General features: G+C 40.7%; 4 protein-coding genes across 5 annotated transcripts in view; 3 read left to right on the forward strand and 1 right to left on the reverse strand.

The window, feature by feature from the left end:
- Positions 1–2,059, forward strand: part of dars1 (aspartyl-tRNA synthetase 1) — a 25,747-nt gene extending 23,688 nt beyond the window's left edge. Inside the window, exons 14-18 of the mRNA XM_031858365.1 lie at positions 224–266; positions 372–452; positions 1,028–1,139; positions 1,307–1,378; positions 1,503–2,059. Of these exons, the coding sequence (XP_031714225.1) occupies positions 224–266; positions 372–452; positions 1,028–1,139; positions 1,307–1,378; positions 1,503–1,594 (400 nt within the window). The 3' untranslated portion in view covers positions 1,595–2,059. The remainder of the gene's footprint in view (positions 1–223; positions 267–371; positions 453–1,027; positions 1,140–1,306; positions 1,379–1,502) is intronic.
- LOC116389582 (protein lifeguard 3) lies at positions 1,242–5,683 on the reverse strand. Its single transcript, XM_031858366.1, has 11 exons — positions 5,410–5,683; positions 5,246–5,313; positions 5,037–5,101; positions 4,876–4,929; positions 4,670–4,720; positions 4,490–4,529; positions 4,257–4,294; positions 4,043–4,130; positions 3,593–3,688; positions 3,403–3,456; positions 1,242–2,695 (listed from the first exon to the last, which is right to left on the reverse strand). The coding sequence occupies exons 1-11, from the start codon at positions 5,681–5,683 to the stop codon at positions 2,546–2,548; spliced, it is 978 nt and encodes a 325-aa protein (XP_031714226.1). The 3' UTR covers positions 1,242–2,545.
- A 1,166-nt stretch (positions 5,684–6,849) lies between these two features.
- Positions 6,850–14,041, forward strand: pnkd (PNKD metallo-beta-lactamase domain containing). Its single transcript, XM_031858225.1, has 9 exons — positions 6,850–7,007; positions 7,298–7,413; positions 7,670–7,782; positions 8,366–8,424; positions 8,718–8,810; positions 8,941–9,104; positions 10,531–10,617; positions 10,752–10,867; positions 12,635–14,041. Exons 1-9 carry the CDS (start codon positions 6,850–6,852, stop codon positions 12,806–12,808), a joined length of 1,080 nt encoding a protein of 359 aa, XP_031714085.1. The 3' UTR covers positions 12,809–14,041.
- Positions 14,042–15,912: 1,871 nt separating this feature from the next.
- gmppaa (GDP-mannose pyrophosphorylase Aa) lies at positions 15,913–24,171 on the forward strand. Of its 2 annotated transcripts, XM_031858724.1 has the most exons (13): positions 15,913–16,048; positions 16,558–16,655; positions 16,818–16,921; positions 17,166–17,358; positions 17,516–17,575; positions 17,666–17,796; positions 17,959–17,973; positions 20,106–20,240; positions 20,507–20,604; positions 20,687–20,733; positions 20,833–20,925; positions 22,090–22,258; positions 22,663–24,171. In XM_031858724.1, exons 1-13 carry the CDS (start codon positions 16,009–16,011, stop codon positions 22,761–22,763), a joined length of 1,284 nt encoding a protein of 427 aa, XP_031714584.1. In that variant the 5' UTR covers positions 15,913–16,008; the 3' UTR covers positions 22,764–24,171. The 2 variants fall into 2 exon arrangements, with proteins under 2 accessions (XP_031714584.1, XP_031714585.1); XM_031858725.1 differs by lacking the exon at positions 17,959–17,973 and having other exon boundaries at positions 15,914–16,048.
- Positions 24,172–24,537: the final 366 nt, after the last annotated feature.

Here is a 24,537-nt window from a genome sequence, read left to right on the forward strand (position 1 = left end):
ACACGAGATTGAAGTGAGGAAGTAAAACATCATACTAATAACTCAGCAATATTTCTTGGCCTTTCTCTGTGTAACACTTTTTGTTATGCTATTGGTGTAAAACCACTACAAGATAAATACATCATTTTATATTGTTCACTTTCAGGCATGTTACGGCAAAACAATGTGACGCAATAAGATCAAGTCACCAGTTTTGAAGTTTGTCCTTTTGGTTGTTCTCTAGTACGCCCAATGAAAAGCTGCTTGGACGTCTCGTCAAGGAAAAGGTATGCTGAAATGTTTTCATTCAGATCATTGTCATGGTTGATCCACAGGTATCTGTTGAATCCAAAATCAGGCTTTTAAAACCTTTTCTCCCCCCCCCCCCTTAGTATGATACTGACTTCTATGTGCTGGATAAGTACCCACTGGCTGTTAGACCCTTCTACACGATGCCTGATCCAAACAACCCTGTAAGTCTCTCACCTACTCATACACACAAACAGTACACACACACACACAGTTATTGGCTACATAGTAAGAAATGTGCCGTGACAAATGTTATGTAAATGTTTGCGAATTAGAATATTTTTCGGTTAAACTTGCATTCCTGCCAGAGAGCATCTTTAGACTAGCCAAAGACTCCTCCGCAGCCTGCCCAGCCAGCTGACTGAAAAACAATACACAATTTTGCTGCAGAAGTAAAAGACACTGCAGTGTAGTCATGAAGAATTTAACTTAAGTACCAATAGACATTTTTACAGCATCACGAGAAACCTGCTGGCAGTGTCGCAGAAAAGCCACTGTGCTGCACCAAACAGTATGTGGAAAAAGTCCACATCTGGCTTGTCGTACCAAAGATTTGACTGTTTGACGACTTTAAAATGTTTCTGGAGTTCTGTACCACTGAGGTCTCGTGCTGATCCAGACTGTAGCGCTGTCAACTTGCAGTGCTTCTTTCAACTTTCAAAGTCTTCCTGTATTGTCTGTCTCTCTTTTAAAAAAATCTTGACCCTTATAAGTGACATATCTTTTTGTTTTTGGCCAGAAATACTCCAACTCATATGATATGTTCATGAGGGGCGAGGAGATCCTGTCTGGAGCTCAGAGAGTGCACGATGCTCAGTTGCTGACTGACAGGGCCGTCCATCACCAGATTGGTAAGAGTAGTGTGTAGAGATGAAGCTGCATTAAGTGATTTACATGTCATTTCTGTCTCCCTCTATTGGTGACCAGTGTGAATTACAACAACAGGAAATGTGTTAGATCAGCGGTCTGTAAAAAATACAGTTTCTTTAGCAACCTCTTTGTTTTTGTGATACTACAGATCTGGAGAAGATCAAGGCATACATCGACTCCTTCCGGTATGGAGCTCCACCACATGGCGGTGGAGGCATCGGTAAGGAATATCAGTTTTTTGTGCAACACACACACAGGAGACAGAACTTTTTTTTTTTTCTCTTTCATTGAACACCTGCATTCAAATAATATACTATATGTGACTGAACTGTCATGTCTTCCAGGACTGGAGAGGGTCTGCATGCTGTACCTGGGTCTCCACAACATCCGTCAAACCTCCATGTTCCCACGTGACCCGAAGCGCCTGACCCCTTGAGCGCTAAACAACCTTTAGACGAAGCAGATGCTGGTGACGGGAAAACCATACTAATCTACAATCCAGAGAGGGGGAGAATATAGGAGCTAGTGCCACCCTATGACTTTAACGTGCCACTATGATTAACCATTAAGATGAGAGAATGACGCATCTGCAACAGTAGGGTGTACTTTATTGACTGTCTATCAACAGCAAATAACAGAGAAAAGGGAGTTAGTAAGGGTTATTACTGAAGTTCCTGTAAAGGTGCTCATACGTAAACCTTCTTTTAATCGAGTCACTGTTTGTCTACGTTCTTTTCTATGGAGATGTTTAGAAAAAAAAAAACTACCATACTACAGATCTGAGTCCCTCCTACTACCAGCACAGACTAAGTACTAATGCACTATGCCTGTAACTACAGGTGTTTTGTACGTCATCAGAGGACTAAACACAAATAATAAAAACTTCTGAAGCCATCAATTACTTTTTTGCTATTTTTTTGTATGTTTTTCGTGTGAACTGCCTCTGAATTCAACACAGATGACATCTGATAAAAGTAATAGTTTACAGAGTAATGCATTTTATAACCGTGCACATTTATGTCCATTCCAGTGTATACTCAATGTAATATCTCTTGGCTACATGACGCACGCATGATCTACTAAAATAACACTTAACAATAACGCAGGCAAGACAATATATGAAATAACACCCATACATATGCTTTAGTTTCTCTCATTCACATTTGGGGAGGTGAAAGACTGATTCACACAGTGCGAGAATAAAAGTGCTCCGACATTAGTGTTACTGACATTAAAAAAATAAACACATATAATTAAATAGCTTGAAACATTGATAGCTGGTATTGAAACATCCTTAGTGATAATTGTTTACATAGAGCATTCTGGTTAATGTCAATCAATTTCCTGCAAGTAGAAACTTGCAGACTACAAGCTCCAACCCATGGGCTTATTCAGTAGCAGAGCCACTGACCTGAAGGATGAAGAGAAAGATGTGAACAATGTCAATATAGAGAGAGAGGGCTCCGTAGATGTACTCCTCTGGGCTGATGGACAACTCCCGATTCCCAATAAGAAGCTGGGTGTTGTATACTAAAAACTAACAGAGAAGAGATGGGACAGTTATAAAAATAATGAATATACATTTGTTATGTGCAAGATAGGGAGGAGATACACACAACAGCTGGCAATACATACTTATTTTCTTGTTAACCTCAAACAGTCACAAGCACTAAGCACATCCGTGTTTTGAGCTAAGTGCTAATATGCTAATATTTACTCTGTTCCCCATCTAAGCATGTACGCTTACTTATTTTCTAGTATACAAAGTACACCTGAGGCTGATGGGAGTGTCATTATTTTCATAGGTGATTGTCCATAAACTATAGTATTAGATATGTCAAAAAAGGACATGTGCAAGAGAAAAAGTCAGAGGATCACCGAAGTTATTACAAGTCATTATGAGGATAACATGAATGTCACAGCAACACATCCATTTCACTCAAAACTACCACTACTGTGAACCTCTTGGTGGGGGTAAAACACACGTCAAGGGACCATCGCAGCCATTTAGATACATCTTCTGAGAATTTTGAATATCTTTTGATGCCAACCCATCGACTGGATGTTGAGTTTTATTGGATCTAAGGCTCTAGAAATATCAAATGATCCGCATGCTGTTAGGTCTAGCAAACATTTATGTATTTCAGGTGTTGGGAGCATTAAGCCTCTTGCTATTTAACAATAACCTTATAATAAATACCAGGCTCACATGCTCTCCTTAAATTCATGTGAGCGTAGACTCACCAGAGTGTAAACGATAGCTCCAATTGCGGCGTAGAGCATATGCAGCCAAGGGACCTGTTGAGTGACATAAGAAAGGCCTCTGAATGTAAAATCAGATGCAGTATATACACTCTACTGAGCTTCTACTTCTCACACTGAGAAACACGAGTAGAGAGAATAAAATGAAAGAATTCAACAAAAGAGTCCTCACGTATTGGAAGGAGAGGACGATAGCCGTAACAATCCCTATGATCATGAGCACAACGGAAGCAATGCAGAGAAGTCCCCCGCAGGAGGTGAAGTCCACCTGTAGTGAGAAACAAGTCATCAACGGGATGAAAGGGAAGCTAATATGCTTGAAGCAGCATGAAAGAGCAGTCTTTATAATTTGAAAGAGGATCAGAATTAGGTGAAGGAAAAATAAACGTTGGGTGGATGTGTAATGCACCAGCAAAAAAATGTTACTTATTCGTCTCGAGTTGCATCAGACAGAGAAGTTGGATGCACATCTTATCCCAAAATGTCGATAAATATTTAAAGGAACTCGGTGCCCCATTGTAATGCGAGACAAAGGCGTTCTTTCACACTGAAAACAAAGACATCCTCTGACAAGCCACGGCCTACCGAGCTCCAGAGAGACACAGTTTACATCTGCATCTACCTTGGTTTGGAAGCAGAAGATTGTGACAGCGATGCACACTAATGCGGTTATTCCCATGGCGAGAAACACCGCCTTTGTTTCATAATAGCTGTAAAAGAGACATATAATGATTAAAACAAAAACTAGCAATATCACATAGTGTAATGCATCATCATCAAAATGTACAGCATTTGTGTATTGTGGTGTATTGCCTGAGTTTGAGCCAAAAACTAACCTCGAAATTGTTCCAGACATGTAAGACAAGGCGAGAGTCTGCAAGATAAAACATGAAAACAATGAGTGGGTTGAAATCTTTTTCAGGTTTCCCCCCCCCCCCCCCTCTTTGTTCTGTTTTGCTTTATTATTCCACTCACTCCTCATAACATGTTCTCAGTTTGGCCATATGGATCTGGTGGATCATACCCAATATTGCCTGCTGACCCAACATCTGTAACGAAGAATACTTACAAATATTCCCAGCAGCACAAGATTCCATGGGAAACGCCTCCTGAACACAAGATGTGAGGAATATTTTAAAATGTTTACACGCTCAAGTGTGATTATGGGTTATGAATATTGATTTAAGATGTAACATTATCAGTAGAAAAAGTATTGCTAACTTATTAAAAAGGCCAGGGCCATGCTTACCTCGGCTCTTTGCAGCAGACGAGAATGCAGTAAACGATAAAATAAACCACACTATGGAGAGATAAATCACTATTATTGTTACTTTATATAACAGCATGTCATGAGAAAAATAGAAGTGAGAATATGGTTTGTTCTGGGGAGTTGCTCTGTCTATGTTTAATTGCACTGAATGTATGTTGTTGTTTTGTTCTTGGAGTGTAACTCACATAGATGCCCAGTAGATGCCAGGGTATCTGATGACGAATAGCCTCACTGGGTCACTACGAAAGCAAAGACATGAGGGATCACTCGGAGTGAAATGTTCCTCGCCCTCCATCAGATACATTAAACTCTGGAATATTAGACTGTGATGAACAGGGACACTTACACAAATGTGAAGACAGCGACAACTGAAAAGGTGACGGCAAGCTGTGCTGTTAAAATTAAGTAAACCTGCCCACAAACACAAAACCAAGCAGTTCTGTTGAGCACACAGGAAAATGTTTCAGTGCACACGGTTGCCATTGGCACTCTGAACAACAGTAAGACACGCAGTAAAAGTCTGTGTGTGACATGACCAATGATGGAAATCATTACCTTTCTAATGAAGGCATGCCGAATAGATGTGCTCTCCCACTGGGTGCTCAGAAAATCCTCCATGTCTCCTGCAGAATTGGGAACAGCAAAGTGGTAATGTATACTACTTACGGCAAGAAGCTGATTTAATGTAATGCAAGACTTGAGTATCATCTCACCAGAACCTTGGTTGGATGGAGACACTCCAGCAGACAGAGTCGGTATTGTGGTAGGCCTCCCAGACGGAGAGAAGCCAGGGGCTTCCCACATCCCCGCTTGCGGGTAGACGCCTTCCTGACCCCAGTAGCCAGGCGGACCGGGGTACATGCCCGGACTGGGGCTGTAAGATGGAGGTGGTGGAAGAGGGGAGCCATGCTGTGGCTGGTGGGGGTCGTTTCCATACTTAGGATGATGTAGTGCATCCTCGTAGGGTGGAGGATTATCAGTTTTAGACGTCATGATCTTTCCTTAAAGACAGGATAAGTGAGCTGGCATGACACAAATTGACAAGGTAAGAATACACATAACTTCCAACTCACTACTCAAGTCTGGTCTGTTTGTTATACACAGTTGTCCAATTAATTACTATGTACTTATACTTACCATCATCACAATTACTACAATTAAATCTGGTTATTATATCATTATTATATGCAAAAGCTACAACACGATTAATCCACCTTGTAAAAAAAAAAATAAAGGAACAGTCTAAATGTATGTAATATCTGCTGGAAAAAGATATGTCCGTGCACAAATAGATACAATTACCTAGTCATACTAGAAAAGTCTATAGGAGCAGAGACACAAATGAGAACATAAACCAATAAAAGGGAAGAAAGAAAAACATATTACTCACCTGGCGGTTTTAGCCTGAAATGGGATCACTGTCCTGTTCTGTCCTTTCTCTCCTTGGAGGTTTGCAGGTTAACACCACAGGTGGATGTCATCTTTGTAATGGGATATGTTCACTGAAACTTACACTGTTACTGATGTGTCTCAGAAAGCATGGTGACTCCGGTTGCTCAAGCTCCTATTCAAAATAATAAAAAAACACAAGTAAATAAACAAACCCCACAGACTGTTGTGCCCTACAAACATGTAGTATGTTAGGCAGAGTATGTAACACTACTCTCAACATTGAGTTGATTTTTTTCTTTAAGCAGTCATCCTGAGAATAGTTTTTCCAAAGGCCTATCATATATTATTTCCCCTCTCAGTAAACCCACTTCAGGCATATTACTAAACAGCCAACTATAGCTGTCTCAGAACATTGGGCATCGCTAAATTATTTAGAAGTTGACCAAAACTTGGCTCGATTCCGTATTGATGTATATACAATTAATTCAAGTGGAATTAAGTCATACAGGTAAATAGATAGTAAATGCTACTTTGAGTTGGCCTAAGGATGTGTTTTTACGGCAATGTAATTAACTTTGAATTGGAATTAAAGGTCATTATGTCACTCTTTAAGCACAAAAAGAAAGAAGTTTTTTTTCAAAATGTTTTGGAATTAACGCTATTTTCTTGTGTTGTACTATTTTCTTTTTCTTTTACTTTTTTATCTCCTCACTTCCGGGGTTGGCGTGTGTGCGTCGCGGCACGTCATTACGTCACGCTCAGAAGCTATGGCGCTTCCTGATTGGACCGGAACGCTGGTCGCCACCGCATCCTTTTGCTGTTTCTTATATGTATGTGTTCGCTACAGACGCAAAGGACAAGTCGTCTGGAGAAAATTGTTGAGCACAATAATGGCCCGGACGGAGAAGCCGCTGTTCCGAATTGCGTGAGTATGACGTGACCTTCCTTGATAAAACAAGGCACCGCGGTGATTCTCATAAGCGCAGCGGAACAACATGTACCCATTCTTATTAAGGCCGAGACACCAAAACTGTATTCAAATATGTTGCGATTTTAAGTTGCTTTGCCAGTCGACAAACGTACTCATGTTACTCCTGACAATTGTGTCACAAAATGTCACTTTGTCCACGCTATAGTTGCATATGTTTCGCTTGAGGAGGCGTGACATGGTGGTAGCACGCACCGTGTTTCCTAGCTCTCTGATATGTTTCCTAGGTACACACTCTACACTAAGACCAGACTGGGCTACATGTACTACAAGAGACAAATGAGGAAAGCCAGAGAGCATTACCCTGCTGGACACTCCACAGCCCTGCCCGTGGAGATGAATGGTATGCAGCAGTCTGGACTTTTACTGTTTACTATGTTCACAGCGTGTTGTTCATATGTTTATATATATATATATATTTGTATATAGAAGTATATGCATTTTATTACCATCAATGCAAAGGTGCCTTCATGTCAAGACAAACTAGGAGCATTATGTGTACATTTTAATACTACATATCTGCTTCTATCATTCTGAATGGGGAAAAAAGTGAAATATTGTCCTGAATACTTAATTTATATTTCTCTGTCTGCCCACAGGTATCAAAATACTTCCTATCCCGATACTGTCAGACAACTACAGCTATCTGGTAATCGACACAGCCTCCAGTGTTGCAGTTGTTATAGACCCTGCGGACCCTCAAACAGTTCAGGTGAACGCCTCTAGATATCGCCTGTCTATAAGCAGCTATCTGATCAATGTTACTATGCATATAAAGACATGTTCCTGTGCATTAACTGTAGCCGTCTTTGTTAGAAGAGGGGATAGCTTGACTTGCTGAACAACACATTCCCTCACTGACACGCCAGATATTTGCCAGATGTCATTGCAACAACATCAGGGCTAAAATAAATGGTTGCTTTGGCTCTATTTCAGTGACATTTTGTGGGTAAATCCCTCCTCTAAAGTGCAGTAAAAGATTCAATATCCATTTTACAGGTATCGTAAAATGACTCCTCAGATTTTTCCAGCATCGCTTTCAGTGCACTTCCTTTTTTGTTGCCTTACAATTATTTGAATTGTACTCCATCTATTGACTGTCGACAGCTGTGGTGAATGAACATGTTTGTGCATTCTCAGCAGCCTCCATTACAAGCGCAGAAGTAATATTATTAAAGACATACTGTGTCACTAGTCGGACATATTTTGCAGCTCGCTGGGCTTTTGAAATTGCTGCTGAAGTGTTGTTTGATAATGTGATTGAAAGTTGTGACAGATTTTGAATTTCTTTTCAGGCAGTTCTTAAGGAAGAGGGAGTGACTTTGGAAGCAATACTCTGTACACACAAGCATTGGTAAGTTTTATAGATGTTCTACATGACTGAGCTTAATGTACCACATATGACAGATTATAAAAACTATGTCAAGTGAGTAAAGGTAAACATGGTGTCGTCATGCTCACAAATCCTGCTTTCCCTATTTGAACACGTATTGGGGAACACCAACATCAATTTGAATACATTTGAAAGTTACATTTATACGTCAGATATTCTCTCCAGACTGGATCTTAAATCAAAGAGTACGTGGTTGACAAATGCCGAGTGTAGATTGAAGGCGAAAACAAACGCTCTTTGTGTTTCACCTACAGGGATCACAGTGGGGGAAACAAAGGGTTGAAAAGGATTCACAGCTCGTGCAGAGTGTATGGAAACGCAGCTGATAACATTCCTGCCCTCACGCAGTAAGTTCCTGCTTCACACAGAATTAGTCTGACTGTACTTCTGTCAGCACTAGTAGCAGCTGACTGCACGGTGCATTATCATAGTATGATAAAGTGTTCTCTTATAGCACTTTTATTTCCCTGTTCCTAGCCCCCTGTCACACAAGGACTCGGTGACAGTTGGCCGTATGCACTTTAAGGCCCTCTTCACTCCCGGACACACAGTGGGCCACATGATCTACCTCCTGGATGGCCAGGTGGTGGATGCACCCTCCAGCCTCTTTTCTGGTGACCTGGTGTTCCTCTCAGGATGTGGTGAGTTACGACACAACGGGATCCTTAGAAATAAGCATAAAGAACTGATGACGTGCTTCACAGCGCTTTGATGTAAAACACAGAAGAGACATAAAACACCTCTGTGATGCTTTCTGTTCGATGTGAAGTCATGCTACACACAACATGCGCCACTGAAGGACTGTAAGGAGGCAATGAATTGGCAGTTTAAATAAGCGACATCTGCTCGATACAGTCGGTGAAAATAAATCCGTAACGTTTGGACGATAATGGAATTCTCCAACTGACGATATTGCTTTAAGAAAAACAATAAAACTAATGATTGTCCAACACAAAGCTGAAGAGAAAGACGCGATTAGAAAAATATATTTATGGACTGGAGACACATACTGTATGCTGCAATACCCATAAGTGTCCACAACGTGGCCACAATGTAAAGGCAGTAAGCACTACTTCACACAAGAACATGCTGAGATCAATCAGCTGGTAGAAACTGCCCTTGCACAGTCTTAAGTCCGTTTATATTGTGTTGCTTTTCCAAAAGCCCCAATGATTGAGGGTTGATTGCTCACCATGACATCACTCACTGGCAGACTTGTTCTTTTGGATCGTGAGTTTTAAGATTGAAGCGGAGATTTGTGGTGTTTCCATCTTTAGTCCTGACTTGTTTATCGCACAGCTTACAATCACATTCTCAGGCTCTCCTTTATGTTTGCTGCTTACACACACACACACACACACACACACACACACACACACACACACACACACACACACACACACACAAAGAGCACCTAGCCCCTCCACATGCACTCAAGAGCAGCATGTCCACTAAACAATAATGCATGCCACTGTCATCTTAACTGAACACCACTACAATGTGCAAATTGTACCTATTTCCAATAAGAAAGCATATGCCAATCAGAATGTAATGTAGTGTTTGTTGTAGATGTCCTTATAGCGTGGCTAACGTTGAATACTTCCCATGTTTGGTTGTGTTTTAATCTCATTGCTACTCCTTTTGTTATCGTTTTTACTAACTTCTTCCCTAGAGGCTGTAAGGAATTTAATTACAGGAAACGTGCAGGTCTCCAAGACATCATTAAACATACAGCATTATTTAAATTGTTATGAAATATGTCTTGAATATAGTCATTGGAGGTCTTGTTTTCTTCATTATACATTACCAATAACATTTGTGCTCTATGGTGCAGAGTTAGTAGTACAGTAGCATGCAACCAGCTTTAATAAACACAGCCTAATGTCCTTTTTAAAAATGAATTAGCTAATGTGCCTTATTTTTACTCCCCGTTTACAGTAGGGTTTAATAACCCACATGACCTGTGATGAATCACAAATGAGATGTAACTCTTAGCAGTTCACCAATTTAAGTAATTTAAAATGTTCAGATTTACTTAAGTGAAGTCAAATGTGTTGTTGTTTTCAGGGAGGATGTTTGAAGGCAGTGCCACAACAATGCTGTCGTCTCTGGACACCGTGGCCTCCCTGAGTGATGAAACTCTACTATGGCCTGGTAGGAACATCTTCTCAGTTGTCAGAGACTCCAACATGTGCGTCAGTGTTTGAGTGACGTAGATGTGGTGGTGGTGTGAATGTGTCGCTGTGGCTTGATTTCCGTGCTTTGATTTTTGACTTCCACTCTCTCAGGTCACGAGTATGCGGAGGACAACCTACTGTTTGCGGCTGAAGTTGAGCCTCGCAATGCTGCCAGAGAAAACAAATCTCAGTGGGTGCTGCAGCAGCGGGGCCAGAAGCTGTGCACGGTGAGAATGATATACTGCCGTTGTTATGCCTCTGCAGCACGCCGTCCCAGAGAGGATTCATGCAGTCCTGCACGTGGGAGGGAAAGGGTTTATCACCTGCCTACAGTGTATGTGTTGTCGGTGCCGGAGCGCTCCTCCTCCAGGCTCTCAGTGGAGCCTCCTCTGTGATGCAGTCTGTAGCAGAGCAAAGGTTTACTGTGGAGTGAAGTGGCTATCCACAATTTAGATGTGTTTTTATCTGCCATATTATACAGCATGGCGCTGGAGGCAGTTTCACACGCTTGTAATGATAAGCCTTCTTTTTTTAATTTTATTTTTTACAACAGACCTTTTGCTTGTCAGCAGGAAAAGCACAGGTGTTGCTGATAACATTAACGATGGCTTCAAGTGTCCCAGTAAGCTGTGATAGCCGGACAGTGAGTGAGCGTGCACAGTACCAGGACCCCGAAACTGAAGCAGCTTAGCGGAAGTCAGCCATCATTAATTTTAGTGGTTGGCCCCGTGCTTTCCTCCACAGTGACACGCAACAACAAATTAGCAACTCTAGTGGTGCGTCTGGCTTGCTGTGACACTACCTCAGCCTCGGCACTGCTGCTTTTACTGGATATCCATTAGCTGCTATTTGTTTTGTGGATGGGGAAGGAGAGCTTCACGTTAAACAGAATGATCGCAGAGATCCTCATTAACACTTGAACTCTTTGTTTGAGCCGCTTTGAACTCGTGTGATCCAGGGTTTCATCAACTGGATTGGCTATTTCTGTGGATTATGCTCAACTAGTACTACGTTTGGAACGTGTGCCTGTTGGGAGCCGGCCGATTTGCTTGGCTCCCCCCCCCCCGCCGCCGCTCAACAGAGAACGTGCACCATCTTCAACACTGCTTGTCTTTGGGTCCATAGCAAAACACCCGTCAAGTGTGAAATAGATCGGGTGAACTGTTTCCGAGATTTTTGACACACTGTAGAACACACTAGTGCGCACACACACACACACACACACACACACACACGTGTACAGACATACAGAGATTCCTTGCTTTACTGTTAGATGATGCTGCTACAGAGCCGCCTATTGGAAAATGTGAGATTTGTTTGTAATACAAGCCCCGCCCACAGAAATGCAGCAAACACTGAAGGCCATCTAAACTGCATGAATCTGACAAAGAAACATTTTACGACTTGGTTCAAAGAAGTTTTGTGCCAAATTTGGTGACAATTGCTCCAAATGTGTAGGATAAGCAGTGAAACAACAGATTAGGGCACAATTCTAAATGGCTACCAAGACACAACTGGTTATGCCTTATATGGATATTATTATTTAATATATTGATATCGTTAATTAAGTCTATTGTAATATATTTCTGAGAGTAATGGTTCAGACGTTACAGTTGTTCTAGCACCACCATCAGAAGAAAGTGCACCAACTTCGACACTGCTGATCCTTGAGCAATGAATCGGCCAAGTGGAGAGTAAATCTGATGAACAGCTGATGTAAGCAAAGGACATACCCACAGACAGACAGGCAGAGATTATTTGCTTTATAGTTAGATTAAATGCATGAAATGGAAAGATAAAAGGTGATTTATTGTTCATGAGGGGGCAGAAATGCAAAGCCGTGCTGGTTTAAGTCGGCAGTGATCACTTGTCGCCCACAATTGTGTTCCTCAAATGAACGATTGTCGTGTGAATTAGTGTGGCTGCTTTAGAGAGACTGTGCACATAAACTTCGTGGAGGGCTGCTTGTTTTTTGACATGCTCTTCATTCTCAGAGTCCCTCCACTATCGGAGAGGAGAGGCAGTACAACCCTTTCCTGCGCAGCCACTCTGCGGAGCTCCATCTGGCCCTGGGCGTCCAGCAGTTCCAGGATGAAGACTGGACCCAGTTCAGAGCTCGGGTGCTGGAGGCGCTGCGTAAACGCAAGGACCTCTTCAACAGGAGATAGTATTTTAATAAAATGACCAGCTTAATAATGGCCAACAGAGGAAGGAAGCTCACCGGTTCTGGAAAGTGGTACGTTGTAAAGTAACAATGAGCGGAGCTACGAGGTACTGAATGAAAGTGTGTTCAAGGAAACCAGTTTTGTCAATTCAAAAGGGCATTAAGTCATTTTTGACCTTTATCAACGTGTATCGGAGACCACTAGGAACGAAGTCACAACTTCATGTTTACATGATACTAATCAATACGCCTATTACTTCTACACATGTATAATGAGTTTATTTTGTGTTTATAGACAGAACTGAATCATTCCTCTTTAACATAGACACATTAACAAATGTAGATTTGCATGAGTAGCTTTTTCTTTTATTGTCATTTTAAAGCAGATTTCTGATTGTGGTGAGTGAGACAGAAGAACAGCAGGTCTGCACACTACACAGGTTACTGTAACATGTAAGGTACTCAATGCATTGCTTTAAAATAAAAGCAGACTGCATAAACGGTTTTAATAACCTTACATGAAAATCTTTGATAAGCTGGTTTCACATTTACAGTGTTGCTGAAGAGTGATTATGTTCTCTGTGGAAGTTGTGATTTTTGGACTTGAGTATTTAATTGTGAATATTTTATTTTGTTGTATTTTCAACAGTGATGGTACAAATCACAGACACTCGTTGCTGTCGGTACTCGCACAATGTACACTAGCCTGTCATGTGAACCTTTGCTGAATCTGGATTTGACAGGTAGCGCATTGTAATGTATGAAATAAGACTGAATTACTGTTGAAGAGATGATTTCTTGTGTTAGCCCGTAATAGAGATAATTAAACATACAGGGTGATGTTGAATCAAGCAATCTGTCGGCAAACACTATGATTTGCAATCACTTTTGTTTCAAATGTGTAATATTTAAGAGTAAGATGGTGATGGAAAGATCTTTAATTGTCTTTCTAATATGAGAATACAATGTGACAAAGACTGTGGTACTCGGAAGGAATGCTTTATAGCCAATTTGAAAACTTTGGAAAATTGTACATATATTTTATTTTTAATATATTGAAGGATTTATTATACTGTGACGATACAATGGATGCAAATTATTTCAGTATAATAAACAATCTTCTTCCCACACACACACTTTATTATTTATGTTGTTGTTTTGTAATGGAGATGTGATGCCGCCTGTGTTTAGGTGGAGATGGGGCAGAATGCAAAGCAATAAACCTTTAAACTTGTAAGGAGCTGAACACTCTGATTCCTCCGTTGCTCCTGCAGTAGTGCGCGTATCAAAGTACCTTGTCCCCTGGTGATTGTTGACTAAAATGTTATTCTGTTTGTTTGATGCGGATTCCCATCTTATCTGCATATGTTTGAGTTATGAATACCACCACATGGGAGAGACTGTTTTACTTCAGGTTATGTTTTAATGAGGGGAAAATGAATGTAAACTCCTTCATTAGAGCTGCGTATGTGTTATTTGTTGTCTTTATCGGTGTTCAAAACTGACAGCTGGGTTATTTTCCCCCCACTGCTGTAACTTCCCTAAACTCAAACAAGAGAATAACCTACTTTATGCACATGCAAAAGATACTCTGGAAAAGAAAAAAGGTGAACTTGACTTTCTGTCGACAAAGCAGGGAAATAATGCAGAGCAACAAGCGGTAGGATTACAGACCAATGGGTCTTGGCTCCCTCTCAGGCGCTAGAGTTTAAGTCTTCTGTATAAATATGAATCTATTTATTTCAATGGTAATACTTTGAGTTTGTTCTTACCAACATTATAATGCCCTTTAAAAGTCTAAACCTGTGCTGCACTAAATACAGTCAGACGCTGACTTGCATTGGCTCACAATCTCTCAATACTTTCAGAAATGCATCATTAAAAACAACCAGAAACTGCTGCCCTAACTAACACAAACTCAATCTATCAAGAAGCTATGTGCAATCAAAGTATAATTTACTATGTGTTCTAAGTCAACAGTAGTACTATTCCCACTTTATTTTATTACTATTCCTCCATTTAGGTAGTTTTCACCAAAGACATTTTGACGTTGACAAGTAAAAGAACAGGTGTACATAATGAAATGAATGAAGGCTGAATCCAACTGAGCTGCTTTGTTTTGGAGTAATTGTTAATGTTAGTAACATCTGTGCTTCTCCAGCCATAACATATCAAAATGTCTGCTATGAAAAAGCTCTATTATGGAGGATTTATTTTGTAAATCAAACCTGATCATGACCAACAAGGCCCTCCCTGACTCAACGCTTACATCCATCCTTGAATTCATTTACATTCATCTATACATCCCTGCACAGCTTTATACTTTAATAACACACATATTTCATTGTATTCCTATATATGTTTGTTTGATTTTCAGGATTATAAAGACGAGGCTCTGACATGATATTTGGTTTATGGGAGACGATTAGAAAGCAGCAGATAATAACACTCATATTTAAGTGATATGCAGCAAAATATCAATGATTAGTCTAATAAGGAGACAGGATTATCATTAAAACTATCCAGGTGAATTTGTTAATTATTATAAAATAAAAAGCTGAATGAGATGCTGAATCTATCGTTTTTACAAGTTAAATTAATACTTGCTTTCCCTCTTTTTTTGAGCAACAATCAGACAGCAGTGTATACATGGTATAAATGGTTACTGTCTGTTGTGCACTTTCTACAATTCTACGAAAATGCCAAAGTTAAAAAAACATGTTTTGCTTACTAAAGGAAAACATGGTCTTGTTTAATTTGCTATCGATTCTTAATGTACAAATCATTCCAAGTGCATTGTAAGTGTAATTGTATGTGAAATAACCTGACAGATTAAGCAGTTCTATTCTATAATGCTTTTTTTTAAATCTAAGATTATAACAAAACATAAAGCAATCCCTTGTGTTACTGGAATGACCACTTATACATTTGAGTTATCACGTGTCACGTGATGTGTTTGTCCTATCCATACAGTGTTGGCACATACAATAATTTGACTTGGTGATTGGTGTATATAACAACCCTGTACAAAAGTATGAAGACATACCTCCACTCCGTTTCATTAACGGAGTCCGCTCCGTGTTTTTATTCTCACCCCGTAAACGTCACAAATCAGGAAGTGGATCCGGAAATACAACACACACCGAGCTGCAGGTAGTCTCCAGGCTGGACTTGTCTCTCGCAAATCACAGCGTTTCTGTCAAGATGTTGAAGGCGGTTATTCTTATCGGAGGTCCCCAGAAAGGTGAGAATACATCTCATCCTCGTCTTGTTGTCAGAGTCAGCTGTACATTGCTTAAAGCGAAGCTAGGTGGCTAATGCTAACAACACCCGGCTGAGCTTGTTTATTTCTCTGACGTGGCATAATGAGGGGATACACAAATAAAACAAGAACATTTAAGACTATAACCGTATATTTGTAAGACTGCAACACTTATTGTTAACACTATTGTCTCATTTAACTAAAGTCCATTTATCCCTCGTATCAAGTGAACGTACTCTTATTTATAAAAGGAGCTGTTTAAAGATCGTTGTGCATTTACTGTAGAAATAAGTTAAGTTAGGACACACATTTCATTCCGTACAGTTCATAAATAAATAGCTTTGTTAAACATCTGCTTGTCTATAAAGATGGACATTTCAAATACCACATTTTCTTTTTATACATAAGAGAGGACATTACGTCACTTCTAATGTACTTGGGGGTTCTTTACAGTCTTTGGGGCTCACTAGAAGTACAAATCTGCTTTGCAGGCACACGGTTCAGGCCGCTGTCCTTTGAAGTGCCCAAACCCTTGTTCCCGGTGGCCGGTGTGCCCATGCTGCAGCATCACATTGAAGCATGTACCAAGGTGAGAGTCACTGCAATGCAAAAGTCATTGTTATCAGTGTTCAATTTGAAGTTAACCAAATATAAATTACATTTAAGTTTAGTGCATCGTCCCTTGCTTTGTGATTCAGATGATTGCCCTTAATGAAATCAGTCCAATAATGCACATCTTTTGTGTTACAAGGTACCGAATATGAAGGAGATTTTGCTCATCGGCTTCTATCAGCCAAATGAAGAACTGACCAGATTCCTGGTTAATGCTCAGCAGGAGTTCAAGATTTCCATCAGGTAAACATCAGAGTCACTTAACAAGTACAGGCTTACTAGTGACTTGTATACAGATCATTTATAGCATATATGCTTCTCATATAAGGGGGGCGGTTCAGGAAAGAATAGACACCACTTGTACAGAAGTATACATTCATCCATGTATTCTTCTTTTTAAGTGAATGTTTAAAGTGGTGCTACTTTTCCTGCACTGCCACTGCTGAATGACTGCAGGTATGCTGTTCTCCCTGACTCTCCACCGCAGGTATTTGCAGGAGTATGCAGCCCTGGGCACCGGAGGGGGAATCTATCACTTCAGAGATCAGATTGTCTCCGGCAGTCCGGAGGCTTTCTTTGTCCTGAATGCTGATGTTTGCTCAGCGTTTCCGCTCGCAGAGATGCTCAGCTTCCAGAAGGAACACGGAGAACCCAACAGCCTTGTGATTCTCGGGACGACGGTGAGATTTCATTATTGACAGTTCTGACTTTCTTTAAAAAGTAAAACTCCCAAAAAGTTTTTCTTTCTGTTATTTATTTAGCTTTTTGGCAGGCTGAATATAATGAAAGCCCAGTTCTGATGTGTCCTGATCTATACTGCCGTTCTTCTCTTATCAGGCAAACAGAAAGCAATCCATGAACTACGGCTGTATTGTGGAAAACGAGCAAACACATGAGGTATTTAACACTTCCTGTTGTATTTCCCTGAATTGTCACTAATTACTATTTCACCTTGAAATAACAGCTCCTCCTCTTCTTTTTATTCAGGTCATGCATTATGTGGAAAAGCCGAGCACGTTTGTGAGCGATATAATAAACTGCGGCATATACCTCTTTAAGCCCGACATCTTCCAGCATATCGGCGCCGTCTTTCAGAAGAACCAGCAGGACATGTTGTTGTGAGTTGAATCTCTCTGTGTGTGTGTGTGTGTGTGTGTGTGTGTGTGTGTGTGGGGATGCATGTGAATTCCATTTATTCCATTTCTTTGGCTCTCTTCATTTGTCATTTTTTTCCTTCCCTTCTCCCTGCCATGATTTCTGTTTGCTCACACAATCATCAGATATCCGTACGACGGGTAAGTCGGTGCATTTAGGCGGCACGGTGTAGTAGTAGAGCACTTGGTGGATGGTGTGAGCTGTAGAAAGATGACCTGTGAGAAGGTTTGAGATTGCACAGGCTGCTTTGTGAATGTTGCCTGTGCCCTTTTTCTGTGCACTGTATTTGCCAAGTGATGCACCTCCCGTTGTGCCAGCAGCTTGTTTTAATTAATGAATAAATTAATTAATTGTGCCTTTTGGCAAATTTTGTCCTTGAAACAGGCACTACAGGCTCTTTGCCTGTCAGCGATCTGACATTGTATTGCAGAGTTAGATGAGATAATTGATGCCGCTCTCATATCTGTTTTGTAAATATAAAGCCTCAGTGGTTAGCTTAGCACAAGGATTGGGAAATAGCTAGCTTGCCTCTGTCCAAATGGTAACAAAATCCACCTACCAGGACCTTTTATAGAACACTAATTGACCCCACACCGCAGTGTAAGAACGGTGATTTTAATCCCGGCAGTTTTTGTTTGGATCAAACCACTTCACAGGTGCTCGTAGGTGGATTTTGTTACTTTTTGACAGGCCAGGCAAGCTGTGTCCAGTCTTTGTGCTACAATAAGCTAACTGTAGCTTCATATTTAATGGACAGTTATGAGTGAGTTATCAATCTACTCATCGAACTATGCCAGAAAATAAATACAATTTTCCCAAAATGTCTGAAGTCCTCGAGTAAAGACAGAATTCACTTGAATTTTGAACCATATCTTTAGGTGAAAAACACCCGTAGTCTGGTATTAGGTTTGATTTGTGGTGTTGTCTCTGTAGGGTAGCTAGCAAAGACTCATTTGCAAGCTTGCATTTGGTGAAACTTTCTGTTACACAGTTGCATGTTTTGTTGTGAATCTTTCCTTTATTAGTTAGTTGCTACACTCCCAACATTAGAGAGAGCTTCCTGTGTGATCACAGCCTGGTTATGCATGCAGACAGACGGCACCCTGGTCACTCACAGACACCATAGTTACAAATGGGATCAATAAATGGATTTTTATTTTATCACATTTTGGAAGATTTGACACATTTATTTTATTTCTTTACTTTGTTTTCAAATGTTCACTGTGGTGTAGTAGATCTACCATTGGCCACCACGAGGACACCTGAAACATATTACAAAAGGTCAAACCCCACTGTGCATAATCCACCTGCTCACATCAATAGCCCTTAAACCAAGCTGGGACCTGAATCAGCAAAATGATTGAACACATCAGAGATACTTGATAGAGATGAGATGGGTTCTGCTGCAACGTCTCGAGGGGAGCACTTTGCCTCTAACCACATCTCCTCCTTTTTGGTAAAACTTCCATGCAATCCTTTAAAATATTCTTTTCATCAATATTTAACACGCCGTTTCATCTTGGGACTCTCACAATACACGATGCCAGAGACCCTGATTAATATGGAACACACAGACTCCTCTACTTATGTTTTGGATCACTACTAGGTAATCAGCTTTGGTTTCAACCCGGCACTGACACCATCAAAGTTAGCATCATTAATGCATTTTAACTCACTCCTCTGATTTAATTCTAGGGGCTGGATTGCAGGGCAATAAATTCATGTTTTTCCTTTGGCTTTAAAGAAAACTTTAGAGTTTATGGGGCCACTGGGTGGGTCGGATAGAAATATCAAAGACTATTTGAGTACAAGTGGGGTAAAGAGAGAGCGAACACAATGTTTGGTACAAGAAAATGATGGTACAACACATTCTGTTTATTTAAATTGTTCATTTGGTAGTCGGGGAGAACGGTGAAGTTGGTCACAAAAGACATAAATGGGTTGTTGTTTGGGAACCCTTGCCTTGCAGTGGCTCATCGTCTGCTTAGTATTTAGGTTATCATTTGGTACATCAACTTGATTTATTTTTCATAAATATGTAGTGAGAAAATATAGATTTAATCACAACCCTACCCCGATAGTGGCTGGGTTTAGCACGATGTAGTGAACAGAATGAATGTTCTCAGTTTATATTTATAACCCAACTTTGTCTTGGCTTTCATTCTAACCCCTAACTTTGTGCACAAGATTGCATGTTTTTTTTTTAAATAAAGGAGGCCCCTGGCCCCGGTTTGTTGCTCCGTGCCATAAACTAACTGTCTGTCTCCTGCAGAGAGGAGCCAACCAACGGCTGGCACCGAGCAGAGGCCATCAGGCTGGAGCAGGACATTTTCACTGCCCTCGCCGCACAGGGGAAACTCTACGTGTATAAAACCCTGAGCTTCTGGAGCCAGATCAAATCTGCAGGGTGAGTGCACATGTCGTAAATACGGTCACTTTGAACAGGACACACGTTTGCCTTTGTGTCAACCTTGTAGCCTGTACAAAGGTTGGAGGAGGAGAGAGACATTGAACATGCATATAGGCCATTACCATTACCATTTAAAACATTATGCTTGAACACCAAAACCTTACAATACTGCTCTAACCCAAAAGAGACTGTGTGATAATGATAGCATAGATATCGGTGCTTTCAAAAAATAAATTTTTTTTTTTTGTGTCATCTTTTCCTAGATCTGCAATTTATGCCAGTCGGTTGTACCTCAACCAGTATCGCACAACTCATCCTGAAAGACTGGCCTCGAACAAGGAGGGAGGCCCCAGAATAAGTGGTAAGATTTATTCAACTTCTCTAGCTTTGTTCCTTTTTAATATTGGAGACAAATCTATTCATATTGTATCTCCTCTCCCTAGGTAATGTCTACATTCATCCTACAGCCAACATTGACCCCACTGCTACAGTAAGCATCCTTCCCTATTGTGTTGAGCTTTACACCATGAATCCATAGAAATGAACAGGTGTACTCTATATTACTTTTCTGCTTCCTGTATTGCTCCAGTTGGGTCCCAATGTCTCCATTGGCACTGGAGTGACTATCGGTGCCGGGGTCAGAGTTCGAGAATCCGTCATCCTTCATGGTGCAACTCTACAGGTGAGCCCCCCGTGAAACAGGACCAAACAGGACCAGCCAGGGCTTGTTGCAACACAGAAATGATTTAAAAAAAAAAAAAACATTTTCAACCTATTATTCAAGGTTTTGTTAAATACAAGCAGCCGTTGCTGTAAACATCAAGTCTCTCTCACAGAGTAACCTTCAAGTTTGGAATTAAACTGGAGCTGAAACTGAGTGAGCCGAAATGCAAATGTATCTGCCCATTCAGTGCCGGTGACATCCTAACATTTTATTAGAAACATTATCCACACTTCAACAGTGACAGTGTCTAGAATTTATCTTTATGCTCTTCTGTCACACCAGAAATATGATCTGCCTGTGCCTCTCACAAAGATGTCATTTTTAACGATTTGGGGCATAATTTAATCCCATGTCTCCAGTGATCACTGGGTGCCTCTAAAAGAGAAGTTAGACTGTGGGTGACTTATTGGCTTTCATTGCATACTGCCTACAAGGACAATTCGTTAGTTGAACTCTACAGTACTTCAAAATAAACTACTACTTGTTTTCAATCTGAAGTTATAAGTACTTTGATTAAGTTTTTCCACTTGTAGGAATAGTATCTAGCACTGTGATGAACACAGGTGGGATCTAAATTCAGGACAGGGTGGTGGTGGTGAGAAGAGAGTTTTATTGTACCAGAGGATCAGGATGAAAGGGTGATGAATGAGAATGGGAAGCCGGTGCCAGCAGGGAGGGATATAAATGATAGAGACTGGGACCGGCGTGACCGGGGAATGAGGCAGAAGTGTGGCAAGCAGGGTTAGCCTGAAAGCTAGTAGATCTCTGGCAGGTTGGGAGGGAGACGTGCCGGCGGGTGATGATACTGAGACGTAGGAGAAACAAGGTTAGTGATGCGGAACACGAAGAAGTAAAACCGCTGGGAATATAAATCGGCCTTCAAGTGCAGCTACCACTGAGTTTGAAACAACAACCTGGCGAGGAATAGTTGAAGAACCCGGGGAGATGTGCTGCAGGCTGATGAGCTGATGAGAGGCAGGTTAGCTGACGCGGCGAGACGATGAGCTGATACGACTGTTCCACACTGCACATGCGGATACCTGAAACACCTCATTACAGTTCTCAGCTGATGAATGAATGGCTTTGAAACACTTTCAATCGGTCATGTTGTTTTTCCTGTAGGATCACTGCTGTGTTTTGAACAGCATTGTGGGATGGGACAGCACTATTGGAAAGTGGGCAAGAGTAGAAGGAACCCCAAGTGACCCGAACCCCAATGATCCCTTCGCAAAGATTGACAGCGAGACCCTCTTCAGAGAAGGAAAGCTCACACCCTCCATCACTATCCTCGGTAAGCGCGCTCTGACCTTAAATGAGACTTGCATTCCCTCAGAAGCATTTTTATATATTCATCATAATTGTACTTTTCTCATTGCACTTTTTAAAGGTTTTTTTCTAGCAGTTGTCTAAAGCGTGTATTTGCACTGCCCTTCCCAGATGTCCTCTGTCCAGACAGTAGATACAATACTAGAGCATCTTTGTCTATTATTGTTTAATAATATTAGATTTAATTAAAGGATGCTCTTCTTAGCCCACACAGCTATTTCCACTGTGGCTAAAACTAAAAGGTACCTTTTTGGGGTATCTTTGTCTTCATTCCAAACATGCATCACATCCTCCGGTTACAACTGAAATGCAATGTCTTATGTGCTCTGTACTGCACACACTAAGTACAGCCTTGCCTTTTCTCCCCAGGTTGTAACGTGACCATCCCCTCAGAGGTGATAATACTCAACTCCATCGTCCTCCCGCACAAAGACCTCAACCGTAGCTTCAAAAACCAAATTATTCTCTAGTTAATCTTCCTCACTCGGCTGTCCACTTACTGTCACCGATGAAGGATGCCGCCGGACACGCGCCGGCACTGCCTCTGAGTTACTGTATATAAGATGTCAAAAATGAAGCTACGGCGCATTCATTAAATAGTTTTTGAAAGATAGATTTTTATATATTTGTCCTCTAGCCCGTATGCATCATTGGGTGTCGGCAACATTAGTGAGAGGCTAATCACGCATGTTGATTCACCTTCAAAGCGCTGTCATGCCAGAGGTTAATATTGGGTTTTTTATTAACTTTAGCGAACTGTAAAATGACTGCAGACACTAGTGTAATATATTTGGTTGGATGTAAAAAAAGAAAAGAAAAGTTTATGGACAACCGCTCTCTGTTTTCTCAAGGGCATCCTTGACGAACTTGTTACTTCAGCGTGAGAAGAAGAATTATTAGAAAATAAAAATCCCCGTCTACTGGCTCTAGAGGTGATTATTTGTGTGGAGCTCTGATTAAAGATGTTTAGCATCTTCATTGTTGGTCTCAAAAATTGTCTACCACCAACATAAATCAGCGGGCTTGAGATTTACATTGCAATCAAGTGCTGTTGCCTTTTTTAAGATGTGAACTTAGCGGGGGGGCTTGAGACTCTGCCATATAAACAGCAACAGCAGATACTTAAATTGTGCATCCGCAATCACTGGGAGGAACTGTTCCGATTTATGGATATAGCACATTAACATTTACTTATTAAGCCCTCGAGCACTCATGATCACTTCAGCACTTTTGTTCCAATTATTGCAAAGAGGGTGTCTATTAAGGAGCGATGTAAATTGCGATACAGGAGCTGCAGCATAATATATTTTAATCAAGTCTCTTAAAAAAAACAAAACAAAAAAAAAACTAGCCTCCAGTGAATGGGGTAAAAGAAACAAGTTGATGTACACTTTTTTCATATATTGTTTATTTCAGGTCTTATATGTAGGTGCCTGTGATTCAGATGCCTTACTGGGGTCCCTCAATACAGTGTTTTCATCCTCTTGGTAGGATGATCAGAAATTGGGCTAAAACCCCCGTGCTCTTTACATGGAAGGCAATCCTAAAATTCATTAGATGAGATAGGCTTCCCACTGCTCTGCTTCTATAGTTTTTGTGATAGCTTTTCCTGTTTTTCATTGATTTCTTGATTATTAGTCTTTTCACTGGGACATGATGCACAGTGGTGCCTCGACGAGCTGAAATAAGAGATCTGACGGATAAGTAAAGTAAAATGTTGCTCATTAAAAACAACAGTACATGTGACACCTGTCTTATAGTGAGTATAAAGACACATTTACAATAGTCTTTGTAATTTGAAGTCACCAGCTGAGGAGAAATGAAAATGCAATACCTGTCTATATAGTGTTTATTACAATAAACAGTGTTGTAATATGATGTTTGGTGAATTTTTCCTTTTCAAACGTACCTTCCTTTTTAGTTTTTTAAGAAAGGCATGAGTCCAGCACGGCAAAGAATAGCTTCAAACCAGAGTAGACCACATAATAAAAGTTCAAAGCCCCATTTGTGCTGTATTTATCTGTATTTATTTTTTTCTTCTACACTTTATTTTTGTGTAAACTGGCAGTGTGTGGCAGGACACACAATCAACTCAGTAAAATGCTGCTGAGACGTAGTTCAAAGAAAATTCATGAACAGATGCAAATTGTAGGGCCCCTTGTGATACTTCTATGACTCAATCATCTCTGGCCTGTGATTTACAGACTGGGGTCACTTGCACACTGTATTCTAGGCTCTAGGGGG

Source organism: Anarrhichthys ocellatus, unplaced genomic scaffold (genome assembly GCF_004355925.1).
Source record: "Anarrhichthys ocellatus isolate YVR2014 unplaced genomic scaffold, GSC_Weel_1.0 scaffold20, whole genome shotgun sequence".
NCBI lineage: Eukaryota > Metazoa > Chordata > Actinopteri > Perciformes > Anarhichadidae > Anarrhichthys > Anarrhichthys ocellatus.

What these genes read in the sequence shown, in the direction of transcription:
- gmppaa (XM_031858724.1), top strand. Translation starts at nt 16,009, where the DNA reads ATGTTGAAGGCGGTTATTCTTATCGGAGGTCCCCAGAAAG. An exon ending in GGGAGGCCCCAGAATAAGTG is followed by an intron (nt 20,605 to 20,686) that starts GTAAGATTTATT and finishes TCCTCTCCCTAG; the next exon opens with GTAATGTCTACATTCATCCT. An exon ending in ACCCTCCATCACTATCCTCG is followed by an intron (nt 22,259 to 22,662) that starts GTAAGCGCGCTC and finishes TTTTCTCCCCAG; the next exon opens with GTTGTAACGTGACCATCCCC.
- pnkd (XM_031858225.1), top strand. Translation starts at nt 6,850, where the DNA reads ATGGCGCTTCCTGATTGGACCGGAACGCTGGTCGCCACCGCATCCTTT. An exon ending in CTCTGTACACACAAGCATTG is followed by an intron (nt 8,425 to 8,717) that starts GTAAGTTTTATA and finishes TTTCACCTACAG; the next exon opens with GGATCACAGTGGGGGAAACA. An exon ending in AACATTCCTGCCCTCACGCA is followed by an intron (nt 8,811 to 8,940) that starts GTAAGTTCCTGC and finishes CCCTGTTCCTAG; the next exon opens with CCCCCTGTCACACAAGGACT.
- LOC116389582 (XM_031858366.1), bottom strand. Translation starts at nt 5,683, where the DNA reads ATGACGTCTAAAACTGATAATCCTCCACCCTACGAGGATGCACTACAT. An exon ending in GGCATCTACTGGGCATCTAT is followed by an intron (nt 4,721 to 4,875) that starts GTGAGTTACACT and finishes ATCTCTCCATAG; the next exon opens with TGTGGTTTATTTTATCGTTT. An exon ending in GAGCTATCGTTTACACTCTG is followed by an intron (nt 2,696 to 3,402) that starts GTGAGTCTACGC and finishes CTTCTCTGTTAG; the next exon opens with TTTTTAGTATACAACACCCA.